This window comes from Gasterosteus aculeatus, chromosome 3 (assembly GCF_964276395.1).
Source record: "Gasterosteus aculeatus chromosome 3, fGasAcu3.hap1.1, whole genome shotgun sequence".
NCBI classification, from domain to species: domain Eukaryota; kingdom Metazoa; phylum Chordata; class Actinopteri; order Perciformes; family Gasterosteidae; genus Gasterosteus; species Gasterosteus aculeatus.
This window is the reverse complement of record NC_135690.1, coordinates 6,268,196-6,294,287: the sequence shown is the minus strand read 5'-3', so window position 1 is coordinate 6,294,287 and position 26,092 is coordinate 6,268,196. Positions and strand designations below refer to the sequence as shown.

General features: G+C 42.0%; 1 protein-coding gene across 1 annotated transcript; it reads left to right on the top strand.

The window, feature by feature from the left end:
• The first annotated feature begins 543 nt into the window (after window positions 1-543).
• LOC120815806 (junctophilin-1) lies at window positions 544-24,377 on the top strand. Its single transcript, XM_040170785.2, has 7 exons — window positions 544-1,419; window positions 5,289-6,048; window positions 9,654-9,772; window positions 11,418-11,675; window positions 12,267-12,697; window positions 13,237-13,333; window positions 16,488-24,377. Exons 1-6 carry the CDS (start codon window positions 1,041-1,043, stop codon window positions 13,315-13,317), a joined length of 2,028 nt encoding a protein of 675 aa, XP_040026719.1. The 5' UTR covers window positions 544-1,040; the 3' UTR covers window positions 13,318-13,333; window positions 16,488-24,377.
• The last annotated feature ends 1,715 nt before the right edge of the window (window positions 24,378-26,092 follow it).

The following is a 26,092-nucleotide window of genomic DNA, read 5'->3' as shown; positions in this document are numbered from 1 at the left end:
CAATAAACTCCCTGATATGTGTATGTTGCTGTATAATAATTGGTGAAACACATCTTAGACTTTCAACTGTTGATCTCCCTCTCCTGTGATTGTGTGTCATGCCTAAGGACTCACGTGAAGCTCGTCATAGTTAGTGAGAAAAGCGCGCGCTGAGCGCTGTTTTTGCTTTCAAAATAAAAGGCCTTTTTGATCAAGTAATGTCACCATGGCTTTTGCAAGTAATACAATTTGAACAAATACACAGTTGAACTGTAGTTAACTGTAACATTTGTGAATACGGTCTTTATTTCCACCTTAATTCTGTGGTGCCTATTACATGTGTATTTTGGGCATTAGTGAGAACAGCTGGTGTCGTTTCTAAATTTAGAAACTAGCCATGTTGACATCTTTGAACAGGGTAAGCCACAGTACATTTTATGCATACCGCACACGATTGCTTGTAGGCAGAAATAACCCCATTTCCGTCTTGAAAAAGAGATTGAGATTGAAAAGAATAAAAATGGATAGAGATGAGGGAGAAACAAGGCTGGTTCATCAAACAAAGTCACTTTGAGTCTAGGCCTACCTACTCCCAGAAGTTATGTGTTAGTATCCTAATGCCCCTATAGTGGTGACATGCTCGAATCGAAAAATGAATCCCCAAATATTTCCTGTGGTTAAATAGCGGCCTGCTGTCAGATCTGATCAACGCGACCCTCGCAAACAGCGGTTGAATGTCCAGCTTTTATTGTGAAAACCTCAGCAGGAAGCTCTTCTTGTTCCGTCTCGTGCAATCTAGCAGCCTTCGCGTCGGGGCGGTAGAGTCGTCCAGCTCTCAGCAACGGAACGACTCCGGCAGCCGTGGCGGCCGCCTCTCACCCTCCCACGTCCCGCTCCCAGTCACCGTCACCGCGCCGCTGATGCACCGAGCCGCCATCGCTCCCCGTCCACCTCCGCCGGAGCTCCTCTTCTCACCGGGACCTCCCCGTCGTCACAACCGCGCACCCGAGAAACGCCGCACGCTCACGCAAGCCGCGCAGCGGCACTTTTTACCTTCCTGAATGACGGGCGGTCGGTTTGACTTTGATGATGGTGGCACCTACTGCGGAGGCTGGGAGGAAGGCAAAGCCCACGGCCAGGGGGTGTGCACCGGACCCAAGGGCCAGGGCGAGTACTCGGGCTCCTGGTCCAACGGTTTCGAGGTGGTCGGGGTCTACACCTGGCCCAGCGGGAACATTTACCAGGGCTACTGGGCGCAAGGGAAGCGCCACGGACTGGGCGTGGAAACCAAGGGAAGGTGGATATACCGGGGAGAGTGGACCCACGGGTTCAAGGGCCGGTACGGAGTCCGGCAGAGCCTGAACACACCGGCCAGGTACGAGGGGACCTGGAGTAACGGACTGCAAGACGGATACGGCGTCGAGACGTACGGGGATGGAGGTGAGAGGGACGTAGATGCGAGTTCTTCAACGTTGGATCCTATTTCATCTATTTTTACAAACACTGTATGAAAACATTGAGTACACATTGAGTATACAGTCAGTGGCGGCACGTGGAAAATGTTCTATGTAGGGCAATAGCATCAATTTAAACATCCCAGGTTGATTAAATGCAAAACAATCAAATGTATCAAAAACTACTACTACTTTGCAATTACAGATTTAATGTATGTATTCCATGAAAAAGCCGTAAGTAACAATTTGACGCTCTTTTTTTAAGAGTAATATATATATATATATATATATATATATATATATATATATATATATATATATATATATATATATATATATATATATATATATATATATATATATATATATATATATATATACTTCTTCCAGAATGTCATCCGCCTGTTGATTCGCACAAGCTTGGGGCAAAAACGATGTTTCCGCAGGCTGAGGTCGCTGATTGGCTACATTTTTTAATTTAGTCAGCAATTGGCTAGACTTTTTAAACCCGCCTTCTGTGGGCAATCTCGAGGTTGCACCCACGCGTGAAGACAGGACGTGCGAGAAAACAATATATTTTGCCCAGATAACATTTTTTACAAATATTACAGATGTATCATATTTTACAAATATTTTAGGGTGCATTCCATATTTCAAAAACACAAATATTTACTTTTTATCATTTAATTAATCTTTGCTTTTTTTGGAAGGTGGGCTCAAGAAGGGTGGCGACACCCCATTGCCCTCTATTAGCCAGCCGCCACTGCTACACATCTACCTTGAAGTCCTCATTAACTAACCCGTGTACACACACACATACGTGCACACATACACAGACGCAAACATACACAGGTGCAACATTGGATTACTTGTGAATTTGCAGTGATACTATTATTCCGTTTTATTCATAAGCTGTTGAATATATTCTATATTTTGTCTGTTACCTCTAAGGGGCAGATTTGTTTTGCAAATTGAGGGGGTGGAATCAACCATAAGTTTATCCCAGAAAGGGTGGGGATTAGTATGAAATTCAACCATTTATGAAGAAAGAAATTCTTAACTTGGTTTCATTAACCAGAGCGAGTTGGCTGTCACATTGGGTGGCACTCAGGGTTTGGGGCCTTGTTTATGGGTTCCTCTCTTTGTGTACCTTCTACCATACAACTTCATGGGGGTAGTCGGGCAAACGGACGATTATCCCACTTTTTTAGGAGGTGAGGTCATTTCAGGAGGGAGGGCGCCCCCCTGATATAATGTTAGGGGAAGCGCTAAGCATATTCTAGTCGTACATTGTTTCACAACTTTTTTGTTTTCTTCTGTTTTGTCTTTGCCACTAATTAGATGGTTGTTTAGTCATGGTTATGACTTTTGTAAGGATCTGGCTCCTTGTCACTTTAGTCTGCCACCAATAAACAGAGCAATAACTATTAGCTGTAATATGGTGGGATGCCCTACCAACAGAAAGAAAAGAAAACTGTTTCCTGACCACTTAGTCATGATTATGATCAGTTAGCCTGTTACACGTGCACCATACTAAACCGTCTGTCTGATTGTCAGTTTGAGACTAACTATATTTCTGTAAATGCTTAAGTAGCAGCACATTTTGATTAGATTTCTGATACACATCAGCTGAGGCTGTACCGAATAGTACATAGTCCTAAATCCTACAGAAGTACATTTTACAGAAGAAAGCTAGATTTAATCATTTCCAATATATTTTTGTTAAAATATAATACAAAATATTCAGTCTTTTAAAAATGTGTTCACCGTGGTGAAAAATGTGACCATCTCACATTCTTTTGCCAAATCAATGCTCTAATGAACTGTTTTAGAAAAAATTCTGCCTCTTTTTAATCGCTAAATTATACACTGCAAACAGCTAGTTTGTCACTGTCACTGTATGCCGTTAAGCAGGTAGTGTAAGGTGTACCTGAGCATGTTCTGTAAGGTGTACCTGAGCAAGGTTGGTGGTTCGAGCCCCGGCTGCTCCATGTCCCATGTCGAAGTGTCCCTGAGCAAGACCCCTAACCCCTAATTGCTCCCCGGGCAAAAGTGTAAAAAGCCATGGGTTAAAAATGCGATGTCGGTCGCTTTGGATAAAAGCGTCAGCTAAATGACCTGTAATGTAATGGTGTACCTGAGCAGGTAGTATAGCCCTTGCAGTACACCATCCCTGAATCATACTCTGCTCTATGGTGACTCTTTATCAACCATTATTTACTCAATAGACATCATGCTGTAGATATTTTGACCATATATTCATGCTCTCCAGTGTTTCCCCTACCGTTATAACAGGGGGGTGCAATTAAGTTTTTTTTTTTTTTGTGAGCTCGCCGCAGCAGAGAGACTACTACCCCCCCGGTCGGCTGAACCCGTGGGCTTTGGCCGACTACCCCCCCCCCCCCAGTTGTAAACCTTGGTCTCAATGATAGCAGAACGACTATTTTCAGACCTTTTCCATACTCATCTTTTTACACATTTGGAACCTCTTCCCATCCCTTGAAGGGAATGAACAGTGTACCCGAGCCGATTGGAGAATAGGTTATTTCACTGGACGTGTGGACAGCTTAACCAGAGCCTTTGAACAATGAACAGACTCCTATATTTTCATACTGCGCATTTCAATTTCTGGCAAGCAATCACTGCTACTGTGCAAAGGGAATAGTGCTGTTAAAAAGCACCTTATTTGTATCAATTGTTTGCACAAATCTAAGTGCTATCTAAATACTATTTTTGAATTCATTATTGAATTCTGTGCATTATAATGCAATTAATCAGGATTAAGTATTTGAATCTTTACCCAGCACTAATGCGGTAAATTTTCATTTCCTATGACCCTTTTAATGACAGTGTACAGGTAGTGTAATGGAGCTACATGCAGTGATTTGTTAATGCAGCCTCACTGGCATGGATATCCCATTGATGAAAGGATCAACATCCAGCTGCTGCTTCCACCAACAAGGCCATAACCTTTGTAGAGCCAATAAGGAGCAAGCAGAAGGGAGACTGGGCTGATGAAATATTGATGAGAGATTAAATCAAATTTCAGTTGGCTTGCATAATCAACAATAAAAATAATGCTTTTATAATAGTATTGGCTCTCCTGCCGCGTTCAGATGTATTTCTCTCTTTGTCTGGTCCTCTATAATTATATAAGATATAATAAAATGGTAATATTACGACATATACATTTTTAAATAAACAGCATTTTATAGTTCAAGAAGTATTGTTTTTTTAAATTAAATAATTAAAGCTGATTTTTTTTTTGTTGAGTGACTAATTGTTGCAGCTCTAGTAATGTCATTAGTATTCCAGTTATATAATCATGGTTAGTTAATAATTTTTTCATTAATTTCCAATGACATTAATATGTCACTTATATTCAAGTAATCTTTATATTCTGTATGTGTTGAGAAGTTTTTCCAGTGACAGTGTGACGGTTTAGGGTTTGTACACACTGTAAAGCCCTTGGAGGCAAATTGTTCATTTGCAACTTAGGGCTATGCAAAATAAAATAAAAACATGTCTAATTTTTTAGTAACAAACCAAGTGTCATTAAAACCCAATTTTCTTGATCCACATTATATTTGTTTGTAAGCGGTTTATGACCTTTCCAACATGGCGGACTGGAAAGCAGCCTCAAGCAATGTTGAGGAGCAAATGGAAGTGGAAGATGGAAGTGTCCCTGAGCAAGATACCTAACCCCTAATTGCTCCCCAGGCAAAAATGTGAAAAAGCCATGGGTTTAAAGTGTAATGTAAGTCGCTTTGGATAAAAGCATCTGCTAAATGACCTGTAATGTAATGTATAGTTCTCTCAGTGTCTGTGGTCTCTCTCCCCCTGTTCTTGCTGTAGGTACGTACCAAGGTCAGTGGACCGGGGGAATGCGTCATGGCTACGGTGTGCGTCAAAGTGTCCCATACGGTATGGCCTCAGTCATCCGTTCACCTCTACGCACCTCGCTGTCTTCCCTCCGCAGTGAGCAGAGTAACGGTACGGTGCTGCGTGACAGCCTGTCCGATAGCCCTGCTGGTACGCGTGGTGGCTTTGTACTCAACTTCCACTCAGACGGGGACGGTTCCGAGAAGAAGAAAGGTCTTTTCCGACGGGGGTCCCTCTTCGGGAGCCTCCAGCGACTGCGCAAGTCCGACTCGCGCTCATCCATCTCCAGCAAGCGCAGCTCAGCTCACAGCGACACCAACATGAGCCGCATCAGTTCAAGCGACGCCAACTCCACCATCAGCTTTGGAGACGGTGACCCCGGCGATGACTACCTGCCACTGGAGGACAACGTGGACGCCACCACCACCGAGTCCTACATGGGCGAGTGGAAGAACGACAAGCGCAGCGGCTTCGGCGTCTCCGAACGCTCCAACGGCATGAAGTACGAAGGCGAGTGGCTGAACAATAAGCGGCAGGGCTATGGCTGCACCATCTTCCCCGATGGTACCAAGGAAGAAGGGAAGTACAAGAACAATGCTCTGTCCCGGGGCATCAAGAAGCAGCTGATTCCGCTGAGGAACACCAAAACCAAACAGAAGGTGGACCGAGCCATCGAGGGAGCGGTGAGAGCAGCAGCCATTGCCAGAACCAAAGTAGAGATCGCCATCTCCAGGTAAAGTGCGCCGGAAAGGGCGTTTCTGGGCCCCTCATGTTTGATAGGGTCAGCCGTGGAGAGCTGACTGCAGCACTGAGGGACATCTTGGACTTAAGATGTTGTAATGTCCAGACTTATTTGAAATAGGAAATAATGGGGTTGTGTAGAACGCTCACAGTTAACACAGTTACATGGACTTTTGACTCAAATCACTTTCCCAAACGTTCCGAACACTTGACGCTTAGGCATCTACATTTGGATTTAGTTTCTTGCCCAGTACACGTTACAGAAATATACTGGAACCGCCAACCCTAACTCCCAATAGTCAGATTAGAAGGATTCCTGCTCTGCCTGTGTATCATAAAAGGTTTTCTCTACCTGTCGGATCTCGTCACTGCTAATGTTTCCTGCCCCGTTGGACTATTTGCTGTCAGCCGTCAACTATTAGAGAGCGATGGGAAAAAGCAGGATTCACCCTCTCCACTCGGACATTTGTCGGTTTGACTGTTTTAAGCGGAGAATATGAGACAAGATGAAGACCTGTGTAGTTCTGTGCCACTGATCAGTATTAGTGTGCTCTCACTCCTCAGCTGTTTGGTAAAAACAAACTAGTATGTTGGTCCTTTTGATCGCTTAGTCTGTTTTTCAATTAGACCCTGGCTCAAACCAAACAACCAGACCGAGACAGCCCAAAAGTGGGTTTCCCAGGGGACTCTGGTGTGATTAGTTTGTAGTGTAAAAGCCGACTAACTAAACTGGTTATACTTCCAAATATGTGATACTAGCGTCAATAAGTCGAAAACTACCCAGAAATCCCTTCGCTGATTGTGAAGACTGGAAGTGATCTTATAATTGGTCTGTGCAATGCCGAGATAATAACTTGTCAGCACAGACAATATTTTCTCTCATTAATGGGTTGAAATCTGTTCAACATGTGCACCCATGCACACCGTGTACGGGTCCGTGCACGTTCCTCTCTGAGCTTGCCGTGGGCTTTTTCGTCATCTCATCCTGTTGTATCATTGATGTATCATTTATCCCTTAGAATGAAGGTTCTCCCCGTATCTGCATGGCTTCTCCGGCTTCCTCCCACAATCCAAAGACCTACTCTGCTTGATTGGTGACTCTAAATTGCCCGTGGATGTGAGTGTGAATGGTTATTTGTGTCTGTCAGCCGGGTGATTGACTGACAACCCCGTCTCTCAGCTGATGTTAGCTGGGATTGATTACAGCCCCCCGTGACCCTGGAAAAGAGCAACAGTGACAACACAGTGTTAAGTAATCAGCCACACAAAGGCTCTATAGATGCAGTGTGGTAAGGAAACATTTATACGCCGGACATACAGTCGCACTCAAAAGGACTTTCTCATTCAGTTCACTGAGAAAGTGTGTCCAAACTTTTGATTACTGTACTGTAATTGATAAAGACCAGTTAATATCAGTTATATTCTGCCCCGTAGCACCAAACTCTTCTTTCTCTATGCAAGTTGAATTAAATGGAAAGACAGAGCCAGCAGGAGCCGTGAGAGCGAGGTCAAGAGAGTAGGTGTGTGGGCTGGAGGGAAAGAGAAAGAAGCAAGTAGGCACATTCTTGCCCAGATTGTCATTCTGTATGTGTGTGTGTGTATGTGTGCGTCAGAAGTAGTGTTTGTCTAAATAAGGCCAAGGAGTGCGACTCTTATCAACAGCTGACAGCTCCCCCCACCCCCCTTGCACACACTGGGTCACCCTAGCGTGCTGCATCTGGTATTCCATGATCAGTGTGGAAGAACTCTGGTGATGACATGGCTGACCTTTGGAGTGGAGCTTCTCTGGTGGGTTTTCCGTCTTGGCTCAACGTAGAAACAGCACCTTGACCAATAACAGAGGGCTTTGAGTCAAAGCAGAAGCAGCTCCTGGATTCAGATCCTCTCGTTTAAAGCTTCACTTCACTGCAGACGGGTTTAGGGACGTTCACCATCGCGCCACCAGGAGCTGTCGTGCTGTGTTAGCCGCTGGGTTCTGATAGCAAGAGGCTAACATGGATGTAACATTGATGCCCAGGCCATTAGAATTGATTTAGCCAGCGTAACCCTTTGCTAAGTTACTGGCTGGGTACAAACACTCTTTGACCACATAACAGACAAGTTCAAGATTGGCCTGTCATCAAATTATTGTTTGACTGAAAGGTGAATTTGAGACTGCTGACCTGATTCACAATGTTTTTGTGCGCCAGTGTATTATAAGTAGGAAACTTTCCAAGGGAAATAACGTGAATTAAAGGGAATATTGAACTTTATTAACTTGTCATATATGACAAAACAACATGCATGCAAACATAATGAAAATTTGCAAATGCAAATTTTTAAAATGACGCTTTTGACTTAATCCATTTGGGAGTAGAACTTTATTCTTTCATTGAACGTGCACATTGAATAAAATAGTGTATTTACCTACCCTCAAAAAAAGTCCACTAAAATGAATTCAGCTTCTCAAGGCTCCGTTTTAGTTTTTCACGTCCGCGTCAACGCCTGGTTGAGAGAAAATGAAAACTTGGGAGTGTACAATAGATAGCTACACCCTTTTTGAAGAAACATCATGTGCTGTATCCCACACACCTTTAACATATAGTTTTAAGGTTTGTTTTATTGCTCAGCCTTTCATTTGCAGCAATTACTTATTTATGACAAGTCGTCCTACTTGCGTTCTTTGATGGACCCAAAGAGCCACGAATGATTGAGGTGAAATTGTTTTTGGCAGTAACTCGAGAATTGAGATTTATAAATTATTGTGATCATTTTTCGTAAATATCTTAAGGGATAAATGATGGTGATGATATTTTGCACGGCGTTGGATGTATTATGTAACTTGACTGGTTGGCAGAGGCACACAAGCTGGAGGCGGTAATTCTAATGTGGGTTTATTTATTTTTACATTGTATATTTCTGGACCACATTGAGAAAAGATGTCAGATGTGTGTAAACGGTCGTTTCATTTTAGTCGTTATTCGATCATTCCACTTACGTCTAGTGCTTTACACAGTACATCGCATGCACTCCTATCCTCCTGCTCCTCACCAGTTGGTGACCTGTCGGTGGAGGTGAGGGGCGGGGCTACTGACAGCCAGTCAAAGAGAAAAAATAAACACAAATACAGATAGAAGCCAAACTAACAACCGGCAGTTGAAAATAATAAAGAATAATACAATTACACACACTATATATATATACAGTTGTCCCAATTAGGCACTATTGCTAAAAGTAATATGCTGAAACATTATGTTTTTTTGGTCTTTATAGAAGTACTTGGAAGCATCCGTGTTCATAATGATAAAAAATAACCAGTATTTGAAGCCCTTTTTAAAAAATGTGGGCTCTTTAAAGTGTTTAAGCTGGAATAACTTCTTAGCCAGGGTTGATATGAACCATCTACTATTCCCTCTGTACCTCAACCAGCTTGGGGTTAGATGTCTGTGTGTTAGATGTTGGAGGACCGTGGCAGTGCGAACCCAGTTAACTTGGCTTAAAGAAGCCAAATGTGTGTATATTCGTGTCGCATGTAGCATGGCAAAACGGGCGCGACTACGCTGTGAGTATTCTGCTAAAGCCACTTGGTCTACGTATTGTGTTTGTGTCTTTTTGCAGGACGTCCCATGCCCGGGCCAAAGCAGATGCTGCAGACCAGGCGGCCCAGTCAGCCAGTCAGGACTCTGATATCGCCAGAGCTGTGGCCAGAGAACTCGCCCCGGGCTTCCACCAGCCAGGTACTGGAGCATCAGCATAGTGGGGAAGCGACTTGGCCGATAAAGAAACTGTCCTATGAACTTATTTTTTAAAGCTTACACAGGGCTGACTTTCATTCTGTAAGTCAGGCGGTCCCCCAGTTTAATGCTGATTTCAAAGACACGTTTTTTTCTCTTGGACGTGACACTCGCTCATACTAAATACTCATAGACTAAACTAAATCCAGACATGTAAAGTGTTCTGTGTTGGGAGCTGTTTGTTCTTTGAAACTAGAGGAAAGAGTCCCCTATTCAACGTGAACAGCACGGTACATGGAAATGAGCGCAATCATTTATATGGAAATGAGCGCAATCATTTTTGGTGCTGCAATAAAATATATATTTATTTCTATATTTAAAAGAATGTCACCAACATTTTAGTAGATTACGCTGCCTCTGTTCTCTTGTCTGCTTCCTTTGTCAAAAGCGCAGGCGGGGCTCAGGCGGCGTGCATAGACACACACACACACACACACACACACACACACACACACAGAGCAGGCATCGTGAAGAGAAGGCGTGAACACACAGTGTTATGAAGTGTGGGTTTTTTGTAACATCTACAGCGAGTTAGGATTAACAAGTCCAAATGGACTTGGTTTCTAAGCTGCAATCTTCAGCTCCTGTGTGCGAACATTTTGGCTTTAAACCGAAGGAGCGAGGAGAGCCAATAAGGTGAAGGAGCCGGTACGTCCACTTTGAAAAGAGGCAACACAACTAATAAATCTCACTTAAGACACAACCATCCAACCAGTCTTATAACCTGAACTACTGTCGGTTCCTCCGGACTGCGCGGCCGTCTCTTTGGCCACGAGGGCCATGTGCAGGACGAGGTCCCCGGACCAGCCGATGAGTAGCAGGACCGACCAGCAGCCCAATAGCGCACCTCGCCACGCAGGGAGCACATTATCTTGAACCCTACTGCATTGCTTCGCCCCGCTCTGTGTCCCTTTTTTGTTAACAAAGGTGTATTCATTATGTATTTATTTATTTAGGATATATTTTCTCACATTCCGATTCAAATTTCTAAATATTGTATTGTACGTATGTTATTTGAGCATACTTGCATTCTTATGCTATTATATTGTCATTATGGTCTGAAATGGTCTGAACATTTTGGTGCAATAATCGCACAACAAAAATGTGTTATCGTGACAGCCCTGGTACGCTGCAGCCACAGCCAAGGACGTGTCATCCGGGTGGGTACAGGGTGATTGGCTGCAATCTGCCGTCCCTCCAGGGCTTCAAGGACCCTGAAGCGAGGGAGAAAGATTGTAGCCGATCCCTCTGACCCCGGAAAAAAACAGTTTGTGTCCCTTTCATCTGGCAGGAGGCTGATGTCCATCAGGACCAAGACCTCACGCAACACAAACCGTTTCCTCCCGTCGAGCCCCCACTGACCGACTCTATTTAAACACTTTGGACATTTTCAATGCTCTTGTGTATAGTATTGTTGGTCTTTGCGCTTTATTTTTATTTTATTTTTTATTGTTTTATATTCTATTGTAAATTATTGTCTTTTTTTTAACGCCAGTCCAGCAGGTGAAGAAATATAAGCGTTCAGATGATCAGAACTTCAGGCCCAGCTGATCTTTTTGTGAAATATAACATTCTTCACTTTTTACAGGCCCTGATTACATACGGCAGAAGTATAATGAGCCATTGGAGGTGAAGGAGGTTACTGTGGAGGAGAAAAAAGAGAAATCTCCAACAGGGAGCCCTCATTTCTACCGGAAAGGCACAACACCCAACCAATCTCCATCTCCCAGCCCCACTGCTTCACCCACTGTTGTTAAAAATAGCAGAAAAACTGAAGCCGTCGTCGCACCAGCAAAGCCTGCTGGGAAAGAGAACAAAGCCCCAGCAGCTGAGTCTTTGACAGCAGGTAAACCACTTTGTTTGTGTTAGATTTTACCACCATGTCTTTCATTAGTAATTAACTTAGGGGTTACACAGTCCATTTTTCTGTCATGTTACGACACATAGCGGCAGCAATGATTTAGTTAATTTTAATAGTAATAATAGTCCAGAGCTGCAATGAACCATGGTGAGCAGCAGCAGTAATTCTATCAGCAAACGTAGAGAAACTGACTGAGGAAGCAGGCATCTTGGGTAGCCCATAAAAGTGTAGAATAGTGCCATCATTATCTGTCAATCTCCGCACAGAGGATTATATAATCAGTACCTTGTGTGCAGGCGTTTGGTGGGACTTCATTATGAATCACACTGCTTTTCTTGGCAAGCACAAATATCAATGCCTAACTAACCAACCAGCTGAGTTTGATATTGTAGTGAAATATCATTATGCCGTGTATTTCAAATACACAAAATAAAATAGTTGTGTGTCCTTTGGTCATTGAATTGAATTCATTTTATTTTGTATAGCCCAATATCGCAAATTACAAATTAGCTTCAGAGGGCTTTACAGTCTGTACACATGTATTTATCTTCTCTTCTCCTTCTTTTAACTCGGCAGGTATAACAAAAGCAGCATCCAAACTTTCTCTCAGACAGGAAGTGAGGCTACAGGAGGCTCCGCCTCCGGTCAAACCAGCCGTGCCTGCGACAATCAGCAGTTACCCCAGCAATGGACAGATTCACTCCCAGTACCACGGTTATTATGTCAAAGCAGATGTCAAGATTCCGCCACCTGAGGATCCGATTGGTGTGGAGGATGAGCTTCACCCATCAAGCCTGGCGCGTTTGCCGCCACCTGCCAAACAGATTTGGGCACCCGCAGCAAAATCCCTGCCGCCCCCCTGCCCTTCCCCAGTCCCACTAAAAGAGGCCACCAAAGCACCAGAGCCTCCCAAGCCAAAAAGACAGGAATCAAGCAAACCCAAGAGCCTCTCAGATACCAAGAAAGCTAGTATGGAAACAGCTGATGAAATAGTGGAGGAGGAGTCGGTGAGTTAGATCAAGTCACCGGACACCTACTACTGCATGAGTACCTGTATATGGATTAAAAACACAAACTTTGGCAGTTCTCTCAAGGCATGGGCCATTTGGACATTTTGCAAATATAATTAATTTGATGATATATTGTGTTAAGCTTTAATGCATATTTAATATTCCCATCGCAAAACAGGCATGCAATACCCTCCAAGAAAGAGAAACCAGAGTAGCAACATAAAAAACATTACAAAACAATACTGAAATGAAAGTCATCCTGATTTTTTATAAAAGTTTTGTTTTTGCTTATAGATTTAGAAAGACACTTTAGAAACAAAGGTAGCCAACTTTTTAGCATTGAAATAATTTCAACATGATGTAATGTTGCTTGTGTATCCTTTCAGGATTTTTAAACTAACCTCCTAATCAAAGAATGACAGATTAAGTTAACATTAAGTGAGATGTTCCAAAACTGGGTCACTCACACATTACTTTATCATTTTAAAATATACTGACATTTGAATTGTTGTAACTGCTTTCTTGTGCTTTCACAGGGCCCGAACTCGATCTTGGTGGCCCTAGTGATGCTGTTAAACGTAGGTCTAGCAATCATTTTTGTCCATTTCCTCACCTGACCAAATCTGAACTCAGGTAAGAATTTACATCAATACATCTGTTTGATAAGAACCACATGAAACTATCTTGTTTTTGTAGTTAAATGGTAACTGGTAAACAGAGTTCTATAGCTCTTTTCTAGTCTTCCAAAATATTTCAAACGTTATATATATACACATACACTGCTCAAAAAATGAGAGGAACGATCTATTATCAGGTTATGGCATGAATTCAGTTGCACTTCTCTGAAAATAATCTGGTCAGGTCCGTAACACAGGGGGTTGTTAGCCTTCTCAGATACATGCCCGGTAAAATGGGCGGGGCGAGTCACATCCGGGTATTATGACCCTTATTGGTCAGATGCGGACTCTAGAATTGGAACAGTACTCAGGCTGCGACTGATGACGTTTCACGAGTCCACGAGAACAAAGTCCACACAAGAACGCATTTAGAGAAAGGGCCTAGGAGAGCTGGACAGGACCGTAGAAGGTCCTCAACCCACCAACAGGACCAATATCTGCTGCTTCGTGCAAGGAGGAATACGTTGAGCACTGCCCGAGTCTACAGAATGACATCCACCAGGCCACTGGTGTGAATGTCTATTAGAAACAGACTTCATGAGGGTGGCCTCGGGGCGTCGTGTAGTGTGGGCTCACTGCCAGCACCGTGCAGCTCGATTGGTGGTCGGTCTGCCATTAGGTATCGGGATGGTCAGACCCTACGCTGGTGCTGTAGGTCCTGGGTTCCTCGTGATGCACGACAATGGCCGGCCTTCATGTGGCAAGAGTAGGCGGCAGTAACTGTTAAAAAAAATTGCGCCCTCAGTAGGCTGAAACATTAATTTCCATCACAGAAATGTGGTATCCTTTTGTTCCTAAGACATTAAACTGTCCATATCAGCACAGATATCCAACATAATTTTCTTCACATTGAGATCTGATGTTTCTTCAAAGTGTTCCTTTCATTTTCTGAGCAGTGTGTACACACACACATATATACAATCATCTAAAGGATTATTAGGAACACCTGTTCAATTTCTCATTAATGCAATTGTCTAATCCACCAATCACATGGCAGTTGCTTCAATGCATTTAGAGGTGTGGTCCTGGTCAAGACAATCTCCTGAACTCCAAACTGACTGTCAGAATGGGAAAGAAAGGTGATTTAAGCAATTTTGAGCGTGGCATGGTTGTTGGTGCCAGACGGGCCGGTCTGAGTATTTCACAATCTGCCCAGTTACTGGGATTTTCACGCACAACCATTTCTAGCGTTTAGAAAGGATGGTGTGAAAAGGGAAAAACATCCAGTATGCGGCAGCCCTGTGGCCGAAAATGCCTTGTTGATGTTAGAGGTCAGAGGAGAATGGGCCGACTGATTCAAGCTGATAGAAGAGCAACTTTGAGTGAAATAACCACTCGCTACAACCGAGGTATGTAGCAAAGCATTTGTGAAGCCACAACACGCACAACCTTGAGGCGGATGGGGTACAACAGCAGAAGCCCCCACCGGGTACCACTCATCTCCACTGCAAATAGGAAAAAGAGGCTACAATTTGCAAGAGCTCACCAAAATTTGACAGTTGAAGACTGGAACATTTTTGCCGTTGGCGTAAACAGAATGAGAACATGGATCCATCATGCCTTGTTACCACTGTGCAGGCTGCTGGTGGTGTACCGGTGTGGGGGATGTTTTCTTGACACACTTTAGGCCCCTTAGTGCCAATTGGACATCGTTTAAATGCCACGGCCTACCTGAGCATTGTTTCTGACCATGTCCACCCCTTTATGGCCTCCATGTACCCATCCTCTGATGGCTCCTTCCAGCAGGATGATGCACCATGTCACAAAGCTCAAATCATTTCAAATTGGTTTCTTGAACATGACAATGAGTCACCAGATCTCAACCCAATAGAGCGTCTTTGGGATGTGGTGGAACGGGGGCTTCGTGCCCTGGATGTGCATCCCACAAATCTCCATCAACTGCAAGATGCTATCCTATCAATATGGGCCAACATTTCTAAAGAATGCTTTCAGCACCTTGTTGAATCAATGCCACGTAGAATTAAGGCAGTTCTGAAGGCGAAAGGGGGTCAAACACAGTATTGGTATGGTGTTCCTAATAATCCTTTAGGTGAGTGTATGTATATAATCACTGGTGGGGTAGTTGTTTCATGTGGACACTCTCGTCGCTTTAAGTGTGCGCAGATGTCTGTGTATAGCAGGAAGTGCTGTGTGCGAAAAAAAAAGGAATCTTTTTTCTTTCTAAAAGCTTCCAGGCGCCCCCTGATGTATTGGTAGGGGAAACACCAATAGATAAATGGAAATCATAACATTTGGACTTTGCAGGGTTTGTTTAACCAGTGCAGCTTTTCCAGCCTTGCCAACATGCAATAAAAATCATGTGATGCTATTCAGCCAATCAAATATGTGTATCTTGATAAGCATGGAGACTTTGGAGAGATCAGAGACATAGGAGAGACAGCACTAAAGACTAGTTGGAGAGTTACGTGAGTCAGACGAGTTATTTCACAGCTTTCTCCAAGAAGGGAAACGTAGAAACCTTTTCCAGGTTTTACTTTTTAGGAATGGACAGACGCCTCCAGGGACAGTATGTGTTCAGAATCTATGGTGAGCATCAAAGGCTGCGTTGAGCACCACTAAAGAGACACATCAGAAATTAAACCACCTAAGAGGCCAATAGGATCAAAAGAGGATCAGAATCCGTAGCTGGGTATATGTAATATTGTGTGGGTGTTTGCCCTCACCTCACATCTGAATGAACTGTATTGACTTGTAGCTTTAAATTACCATTAAAATTGTATTATTATTTCAACATTGTTTGACTGCTCACTAACTCTAAGCTAGTTGGAGTGTTAGAAGTAAGGACATAACTGCTTAGCTTACATTACTTCATATTGTTAAGTAGTATTTGACTTCTAATTTCATAACAGAAAAGGCTTTTAGGATAAAGGCTAACTGATGCATTTTACCAGCCAAAGAATAAAAAACGTCCTGCTTTCCCTCAACACGTTTGCCTTCTGCCAGGCTACCGTTGCAGATAAGAATTTGTCATAAGTGACTTGCCTGGTTAGATGGAGACTATCTATATTCTAATGCAGGGGTTTTAATATAAATTATTATTGTTCTGTGTACATAACTGTAATTTGTCCTCCAACATCTATCCTCCACAGTGGACTCATCCAAACTAGTCGCCCAAGTCACTAACTCTCCATCAGCCAAAGGGGCCTTTTAAGAAAATGGCCCCCTTCAGAATGGCGGACACGGGCAAAATGAAGGACTGAAAATAGCAGAGTGAAGGTAGAGAAGAGGGGAGGGGGGGAACAAGGAGGACTGAGAGAGGAAAAAGCAGAGAGAGAGAAAGATGAAACCCCTCCAGCTCCCTCTCCCCCCCTCTCCCTCTGGATGGACTGAAAGACGCCCGAGTCCAACTTGATTGGACTCGTGATGATTTGTGACTCCACTTAAGAGTGCAGTGAAAGCTGAAATAAGCAGTGTGGAAAGGGCCCCCTCCCCTGGAGTCCCAACTGCGGATGCTCGACCAGGCTTAGAAGCAACAGGAGGCCTGGAGAGTGGAGTGACCGAGTGTGAGGCCTGGCACCTCCGCTGCCTGGGCTTGTCCGTCTGTAGCTCCGTTTTCATACAACTGTTCGGAAAGTTTTGAAATGCTGCAATAAAAAGTTTGTGTGTTGTCCAGCTGAGTCGAAGATAATTTGTTTGCTAAATGATCCAGCAGAGGAGCCTTCACCGTGTTGAAAAGTAATCACTGCCTTTGTTGGTCACATGCCATGAGCTACCAGTCAGATGCATCCCCTTTGAATGGACAATATTTACCACACATTGGCAGGCTGCGAGTAATAAGTGATCCCATCTTGAACCGTACGACACTTGAAAAGGGGCTTGTGTTATTTAGTCAATCAACTCCTTTCTGCTGCCATCTGCTGCATAACGTTTTGATTAATTAACGTTTGCTTCAAGTGATCATGAAGATGGTTTCGGAATGGAAGATGACCTTTTGTTGAATCTATTAATAGTGAACTCTCTTGCATAAAAATCCACACAAAACTATTTGGATGGAAACCAAGCTTGTGCATATGCTTGTGCATAACTGACACACATGTCTGCTTCTGTGTGTGTGTGTGTGTGTGGGTGGGCGGTGTACTGGATATGTTCAAAGATGCACTTTGAGCTGATGGAAGCCAACAGCTGCCTTACAATTTCACGGAGTGACGTGGCGGTGGGTGAGAAGGGCCCAAGCAGGAATGTGAGGCGCTTGGCTGATTCTCTGCCACGTCCTGGGAGAGTGGCTCTATTTCTATCAGTCTGTCTATCGATCCGTTCGTATCTGTTTTTATCTGTTTCTGTGGGTCTGAGGGCCTTCAGTGTTTTATGCTACATCAGGTGCACGGTAGACATCAGAAGTGTTCATTTGTTCATGATATTTGTAAAAGCTCGTAGTCTAGTGACCGAAAGTCTTTTAATTGACATGGCTTTCACTTAGAGTTTGTGCTGAACTATGAATCTATGTTTTTTTTTTTTCCAAAGTCGTGTTTACCAAAGTCCTCATTACCGTTTAACAATGCCGTATGGAGTATTGATTCAATTCAATTCATTGTATTTTATATAGCCTAACAAACAAAAAACTAAACAAATTACAAATTATCCTCAGAGGGCTTTACAGTCTGTTCATATGCGACATCCTTCGTCTTAAAACTTTCACATCGGCACAGGAAAAACTACCCCCCATAATAAAAAAACGCTATGCGAGGTACAACTGTATGATATCTGTATATAACAGTATTTACCTAAACGAAGCCCAGTTTAATACATTTAGATACACTCGTTTGACCTATTTGAACATGTCTAGAAGCTCAACTTGTTACATTTCCAGCTAAGCTAACGTAACGGTTTCTAAACCAGGCCAGGGAAAGCTAATATTACTATGACGCCGTTTGCGGTATTTTTTTTCATCGATTGCTTTAAAAGAGTTTAGTAATGTTAAATCATCCATGTCAACGAATCTACGTGTCAAATCTCATGAATATATAAAACGATTCACATGTCGAACTACTACAGGAATGTTAATTTGATGAGAGAAAGTAGTGAGACTCGGGCGACGTCCGGGCAACGCTGGGGCAATGATGAAAGGGCCTTTATTGCGCTATTTGGAGGCGTTGAAGCGGGATATCTTATTGTTAAGGCCAGAGTTGGGTTCCCGGATATGTTTACAGCGTTGATGGTGATTTTGCCGACCATTTAACCAATATTTAATCTTTGCGAAAAACAAATGTTTACAATGACGGTGGACGTCTGGCCGGGTCGTGGCTGTACCAGTGGACGGCTAATTCACCAGCGTTGGCATCCTTTTACCAACTCTGGTTAAGAGAATTGTAACTTTCATAATTAAAACTGTATTTGGCTCGAAAGGTACTACTTTAACACCGTTAAATTACCTGAAAACATTACACAATAATTTTCATGAATAGTTTTACCGGATAGTTAGCTAAAAAGTGTCCGGGTCTGGAAACCGTAATGTTAGCTGATTATTTTCAGAATTTAGTAGTTTATCAATTAATCGTTTAAGAATACACATTATTAGAACCATAAAAAATACCTTCAAACCGTTTGATATTTGAGCAATATATTCCACGATTCAGCTATCATAAAGTTACTGCCACTTATAAACTTATAAACTCCCTGTTGACAGATGCAGGTCGTTCCGCTGGCGCGTGCGCAACCTGTGGGTAGCTAGCAGTAACCTGTGGGTAGCTAGCAGTAACCTGTGGGTAGCTAGCAGTAACTTGTGAGTAGCTAGCAGTAACCTGTGGGTAGCTAGCAGTAACCTGTGGGTAGCTAGCAGTAGCATAGACAAATAGCTTGCAGTATCTAATGTCCTGATTCACCAGTATGATTATCTCTGGTCGAATAAACAAATGTGTAGTTAGCTTTGGAAGTAGAAAGTCTGGATAATGCAGGTATAAGTAAATTACAGAGTTAACTCTGGTTCGTTTGTTATATGAAGAGAGAGGGATGAGAAGTCTGAGACCGTCATGGTCTGTAGTTGCTTGTGAGCAAAGCACAAGTCGTTATGCTGTGGGTGTGGGCAGCTGTACGGTACATTTAAGAACAGGGCTTAAACAGGCCGTCTTCAAGCCAAAACATGGTGTGAATTTTAATCACAAGGATATTTGTTCTCAATATCCAACAGTTTCAGAGCTCCAGGCCTGGGCACTTTGGGAACTAAGAGCTATGGTGGAAAAATGATTGCACTTACTTACCAGCAAATAAAGTGTTATTTAATATATTTAATCAACAATACAAACTTGATATTTCAACATACAGTTAGCTTGGTTGGTTAAGTAAACTTAACCTTACAAGTCTGCAAATGCTAGCTGGCTATGCCAACGAAAGCACAACAACAGAGGAATAGAATGCAAAAAGCCCAACGTAATCATTTCAGCAGCACATTAATGCTAGTTTGCTAACAACATAAGCACAGCTAGCTAGCGATACAATCTGGTCAAATTTATTTACATTTTGAAGATATAGTTGTAATGAAATATTATAGTTAATAATTTACCTTTGTGTAACTGGGGGAGGTTGTGTGGCTCATTTGAAGTCATGTACATACTACACTATACTTTTCTATCCTGATGACAGGATATATACAGTAAAGAATGTACCTCGTGAAATAATACTCAAAGACAGTGACTTAAAGTGTATTGCTGAATGTGTCCTACACCGTTCAGCGACAGGGACACTTCACCTGGTGTTGGTACAGTGTAGCAGTAGACACAAACACCCTGGATCAACATAAGAACATACTGCTCGCTGATGCTTTTTCTTCTTCCAATCCATATTTGATTACATATTGGAAAATGCAACCTGTAACTATTGCTGTATTGATTCACTTTAGGCTGTTTTAAGTTTTTTGGACTTTTCGACTATTCTGGGAAAGGCAAAGCTGTTTGTTTGTTTTGAAGTACCATTTTAGTAATTATATTTTTGTATTGTTATTAATGCTAAACTAGCAGTAAATGGCTCTACGTTTCAGGTAAATAGTATTTATCGATGCTGAGTTGATAATAAAGATTTCTCTTAGGATTTTTGTCTTCACAGTTTGAACAGATGATGTATGTTGGTGCCTTTGTCACACAGTTGTTATCATGCAGTGATAAACGTTTGTGATTTTAGTATCACAGACCATTCAATCATTTATACATGTATGAATATACATATATATAAATTTATATACACTTTCTCATTGAATGGAAGGTAATAAAGTTGTTAAAGTCACAGTCAGTCCTTGGAATACTTAAATTGCTTGCGTATTACAGCGTAATTATCACGAAACACAAAGCTGAATATATATTATCACTTTAGTGCTTTTTTTCACAACAACATATTAATCAGCATTAACCAATGCAATTTGTTTGCTTATTAAGATGAATATTATTGATTTGTATTGATTAATCGCCTGTGTTTAGTTTCTTGAGGCACTGTTATCTATCTGTATGCCAAAATGTTCACGGTTGATATGCTTAATGTTATGGTTTTGTAATGTTGTAATTCTTTACAGGGTACTTTTCAGGACATAATTGAGTGATTACTGACGTGACCGTGATGAGATGGGTTTTAATACATACAGTGTACATTCGGTTTACCTTTAACTAAATTTATTTCTGGTGTTGCGGATTGCAATTGATTTACTGGTTATTACCTTTATACCCTGTAGATTGTTTACCGTGATTAATTAAGTGGTTTATTGCTCACATCTGCATGCATGGGTTGGATGATGTTGATCACTTGCATTATTTTAAAGTAACAGTGCAACTTTAATATTGTCTTATGGTCAGCATTTTAAAATCCCAACCGGAATACAGGCAGTAGTCTGCTGGAATAGTGCATTGACCGTTTGCCCTGGATAAAAAGATGTAAATGTTATATGACCTAAAATATGATGAACAGTTCTTCTGATTGATTTTTGTTGCCATGGTATACTAAAAGTTTTCCACTTAGACATTTTATGTTTATGATACATAGAAGCAGCAAGATTCATTTTTATGTTTGCAGCAACTACAGAGAGCATGATTCCTTGATCAAATATCGCAGTATTCGGATGAAAGGTTTAGCTAGAATATTTTAAATCTTGATTAAGTTTACGTTGGGAGAAAAAAAAAACATTGTCTTAAATCTGTTTCCACCCTTATTGGTCAATTTAATGTAACTTATTTTCTCACGATGTGATGCATGGCTTACTATACAGATATTTTGAAAGATCGTGGAAGAAATTATTTGGATATTTCAACATGGATATTTATTTTGAATTGTTTAGTTTAAAAAAAGTGTTGGGATGGCAGAAGCTAAAGTTGGTGTTTGAAACTGGTTTGCAAACTCAGTCCCAAAATGCATTTCATAGTAATAACTTAATAATTATCACACGCTTACAGTCTCTGAAACAAAACAGAGTGGTTAGGATTGCCAACAAAAGTAGGTATGGGTTAAGAAAAGGTTATGGCTGATGGAACATTTGCTAAGTGAGTAGGTAAAACTGACAAAACAAGATTAGGATTGACATGGTTTCTTTTGGGAGTGTTTATCTGGAGAATGACAAAGATCTGTCAACAGAAAGCCTGCTGTGTCTCATACAGATGCTAACTAGTGCTTCTGTGCATTACATTACCGGTCATTTAGCTGACGCTTTTATCCAAAGCGACTTACGTCACACTTTAAACCCATGGCTTTTACATTTGGCCCAGGGAGCAATTAGGGGTTAGGTGTCTTGCTCAGGAACACTACGACTTGAGACATGGGGCACCCGGGACTCCAACCTCCAACCTTGCGCATCCCAGCGCACCCGCTCTACCCCCTACGCCACGACGACCCCATTGGTATCATAATAGCATAATGTTTCTCTGGCAGTCATTCCGGAATTTGTGGATTTGTAATATGGTGATATTAGTAATATGGAACATTTTTTGAATATTTAAACCGGTGTGTGTCCAAGTTAAAACATGCCGTAAAATCGTTCTTCGGCAGGCTGGACCCATTTTTAAATTAGGTATTAAATATCATGTGATTTTCACAAAAACTGTGACTTACTACACTATTTCACTGGAAGGTGACTGTGAAAGCCATGAAGTGTGAAGGAGCATCAATATTATTAAATGACTTTCTGAGAATCTAATGAAATTTATCATGGAAGAAGAAATTGTTTTGGGTTGTTGAAGAGGGTTACATCGCATGGAAGGTACATTTATTTGAGATATGTTGCAGATTGCAATGGAGAACAATGGTGCTGTCCTACTGTAGTCCCTGACTCACTGTGAGGCCCTTAAGAATGATGCTGGGCTATTAGAAGAGTGACTAAGAAGATGGGGTTGCTTGCAGATATTGTGCTATAGTAGGTGAAATGAGTTAAGTATTGAAGCCAACAGTGCAGTGTTAGGAAAGTCCAACAACTTCTATCTCCAAACGTGTAAAATGCTGTGGCTCGCTTCCCTCTATGATCAGGTTTGCATGCGTCCACTGGGAAATGCTTGGTCCGGTTCGAGCAACAAGAACTACTTTGTTATCTTTTGAAAGATTGTAGTTTGGGTTTAATAAGTCTATTTGCTACATAGTTAAAGGTACTACGAGAAACTTTTGGGCGGTCCCTGTGAATAAAACAGGTAATGTTTCAGAGCACCAGATTCCATTTAGAAAGCGTCTCATTTCACTGTAGTAGGATCTGCTCTAGTCTGCCCTGGTTTCTGGCCTCTAGCCTCCCTTTCCTTCCACTGGCATTATGGCCATGGTCTGGAGCACCGGGGTCTTGCCGTTGGCGCCCGGGCGGTGGGTCGAGCTGGAGCTCTGCATGGCCGGGTGCAGAGCTCACCTCTTTTTTCCGGAGCTGTGGCTGCAGGTAGCAGTGGTAGTAAAGCCCTAAAGGAAGAATAAAATGTTATATATATATATTTTATATTCATAACTATGTACAGTAGGTGTACTTATATATGTGAAGGCATGCATATTATTCCCCGGCAATCCCCTCACAATTCACGGCATAGAAGTCTGACCACTGGGTCTCTGCTGCTTTACTTGACTGAGAACAACCAGGAAAGTCTGATCTAAGAACTGCATTAGACACACCTTCCAGCAAAGGCATTTAAAAGTAGGAAACATCCAGCATGGTGTTTAACCTCATGCTAAACTCATGGTTGCCACTACAAACAACCAATGATATGCGGTGTTAAGGCCTTCTCATGACCAGCCAGTGTTTCATCTTGTCACTGTAGCAGCATGCGCACATCAAACAGACCACTTTTTTAATGCAGTGCTATATTCAGCTTGCTCCTGCTTGGGCTTTCATCGCCGGGGATGATCATCTGCTAATCTCTGAAGGAGACCCGTTGTGGGCGCAAACACACGTAGCTCACCAAATAAGGCGAAGGTGATTTGGCTATGAACCTTTGATTGCTTTCATTGGAGTATGTTCAGATTCAAGGAGGGCAAACACACGACATAGGAGGCTGCTGTTATAGAACCATGGAAAGAGACGATTGCCACAGCACTGGTATGATGAAATTATTTTTATTGAGGAGAACAGGGAAGTGATGGTGGGAGAATCTTGGATGAATCTGGAATGTTTTTGTGCTGTAAAGTATAATTTGATCACTCATTTGAGGAGAGCAGTTTGTCTGGATGTTCCCCTCAGCTTGCCTGTGACAAATCGGAGTAACCTTTAATTCCCGTATGTGTAGGGATAAGCTCCACCTTCTATCTGAGCCGTGAACCTCCTCCGGGCTGAAATAAAAATATCAACCTTTTATGTTCATCTCTGTATAGAATTTCTACATCGCTGTATAATGTGTTTTGGTTTTGGGGCATTTCAAAAGCCTTTTTTTCTAAAAAACTGTTCTTGACTGTATTTTGAATATTTGCCTTGGTTGCTGAATGCAATGAACATCCTCGGCTGTTACTGGTGATGCATATTGTTATCAGTGATGTTACATGACAACATGTGTTTGTTTTTGGGCAGTTATTTCTATGGAGATCAATTAAAAAAGCGGGTTTAGATTTGCCATGCTGTGTTGGTGTCTTCTTTGTCCTCCGTCCTTTGCTTTCCAGTTTCAAGCCTCCCTCGACGAGCAACATGGACTTTATAACTTGCATCACGTTCTGGTCCCGCCGGTAACATGTACCAAATAGGTCATCTTTGTGATCGCAGTCTCGTCCAGTGTAGTTCGACAACGAGAGGGGCTTCCCCTGTTGCTTAAGTCAATCTGCCCCCCCCGCCCCCCCTCAGCTTGCGGAGTCATATTCCATCAGAGAAGCCCAAACTAAAAAAGTAACTGTGAAAGAAACCGAGGTGTGAAAGTTGGCCAGGCTCCGCTACGACCAAAATAGTTGTGATGGCTGTCAGCTGCTGACCTGCCTGGAGACTGACGCACATCAACGAAGGTTTTGGAGAGGAAGAACCCCCCCACAGATAATATGGTGGCGCTGGGGCACGTGCAGTCGTGCACAGACATTTTGGGGGGCAGGTGCTCAAACCAAAACAAAAGGGCACCCATCGACAAAATGATTTTTGAAAATGAAAATAATAATAATGCATAAATAATTAAATAAAAACAGAGTTGAACATTTTTTGTGCATATATTTATTTTTGTTAACATACCAACTCACATGATCAAATTAATAAATAAATGAATATCAGGCAAAATAGACAAAACAAGGCCATATTGTATAAACAAATAATATGTTAAATAATCAAAAAATTAAAGGGGCTTTACAGAAGCACCCTCCTTGGTGCAGCATTACACCAATAATATTCCACAATATACCTCACCAGACTGCCATGTAGCACAACTTAAGCCTTTCATTTCAACAATTGTATATTAAACAAAACTAGTGAGCTTGTCTAATTAGTAGAACAGTAACACAGATGAATCTGTAGGGGGGCCGGGGGGGCTGAGACCATGTTCTACACTTTGGGAGCTTCAGTATTTAAGTGTGACAAACGCCAAGTTTCATGCTGCATGTAAACGAGAGACAGCGTTCACCCTCGACCATCTCCAGACGCGCACGCCCTCTATTTGCCAGGTCATCACTTCTCTGCAGGGGACACACGCCTGGTCGGACCCGGGACACATGAAGAGTCCCACCTCGCCCTGGAGCACTACGCTTTATATCTGTACACATATTGATATTTATTACATGGGTCCAAAAGTTTAATCCACAAACTAAATGTGTATCTCATTTACGTGCAACATCTCATTTTATAAAGAAACAATACAGGTCTGATTCCCTAATTAGTAGTAAACATGATTAATTCTTTATTTTTATGGAGGAAAGGGATTGGTTATCAAAAGTTTGACTGGATACAGAAAGTAAAGAATAGTTGATTTTGAGTAGTACAGCTATGGATATGTATTGTTGTTGTTATTGCCATAAGCCAATAGTTTATTAATGTTAAACTTGTCACTTTCTGTTCGCTGGTGCACTTTATTTTTTATTTTTATATTTATATTCATTTTTAACTTTAACTTTTATTCCTTTATTTTTAAACTAACCCATAGCATTATTTTTATTTTATTCCTTGTGCACTGTTGTCTTGCCGTCCATTGTCGTACTGTCTGCTGTCACGCACCAACCGCCAAGTCAAATTCCTTGTATGTCTGACATATTATGGCAATAAATGTTTCCTGATCCCTGATGTTGATTCATTGTGGTTGGTTTCTTGTTGGATTCTTTTTCGTTTTGATTATATTTTATTTATGTTTATATATATGCATTA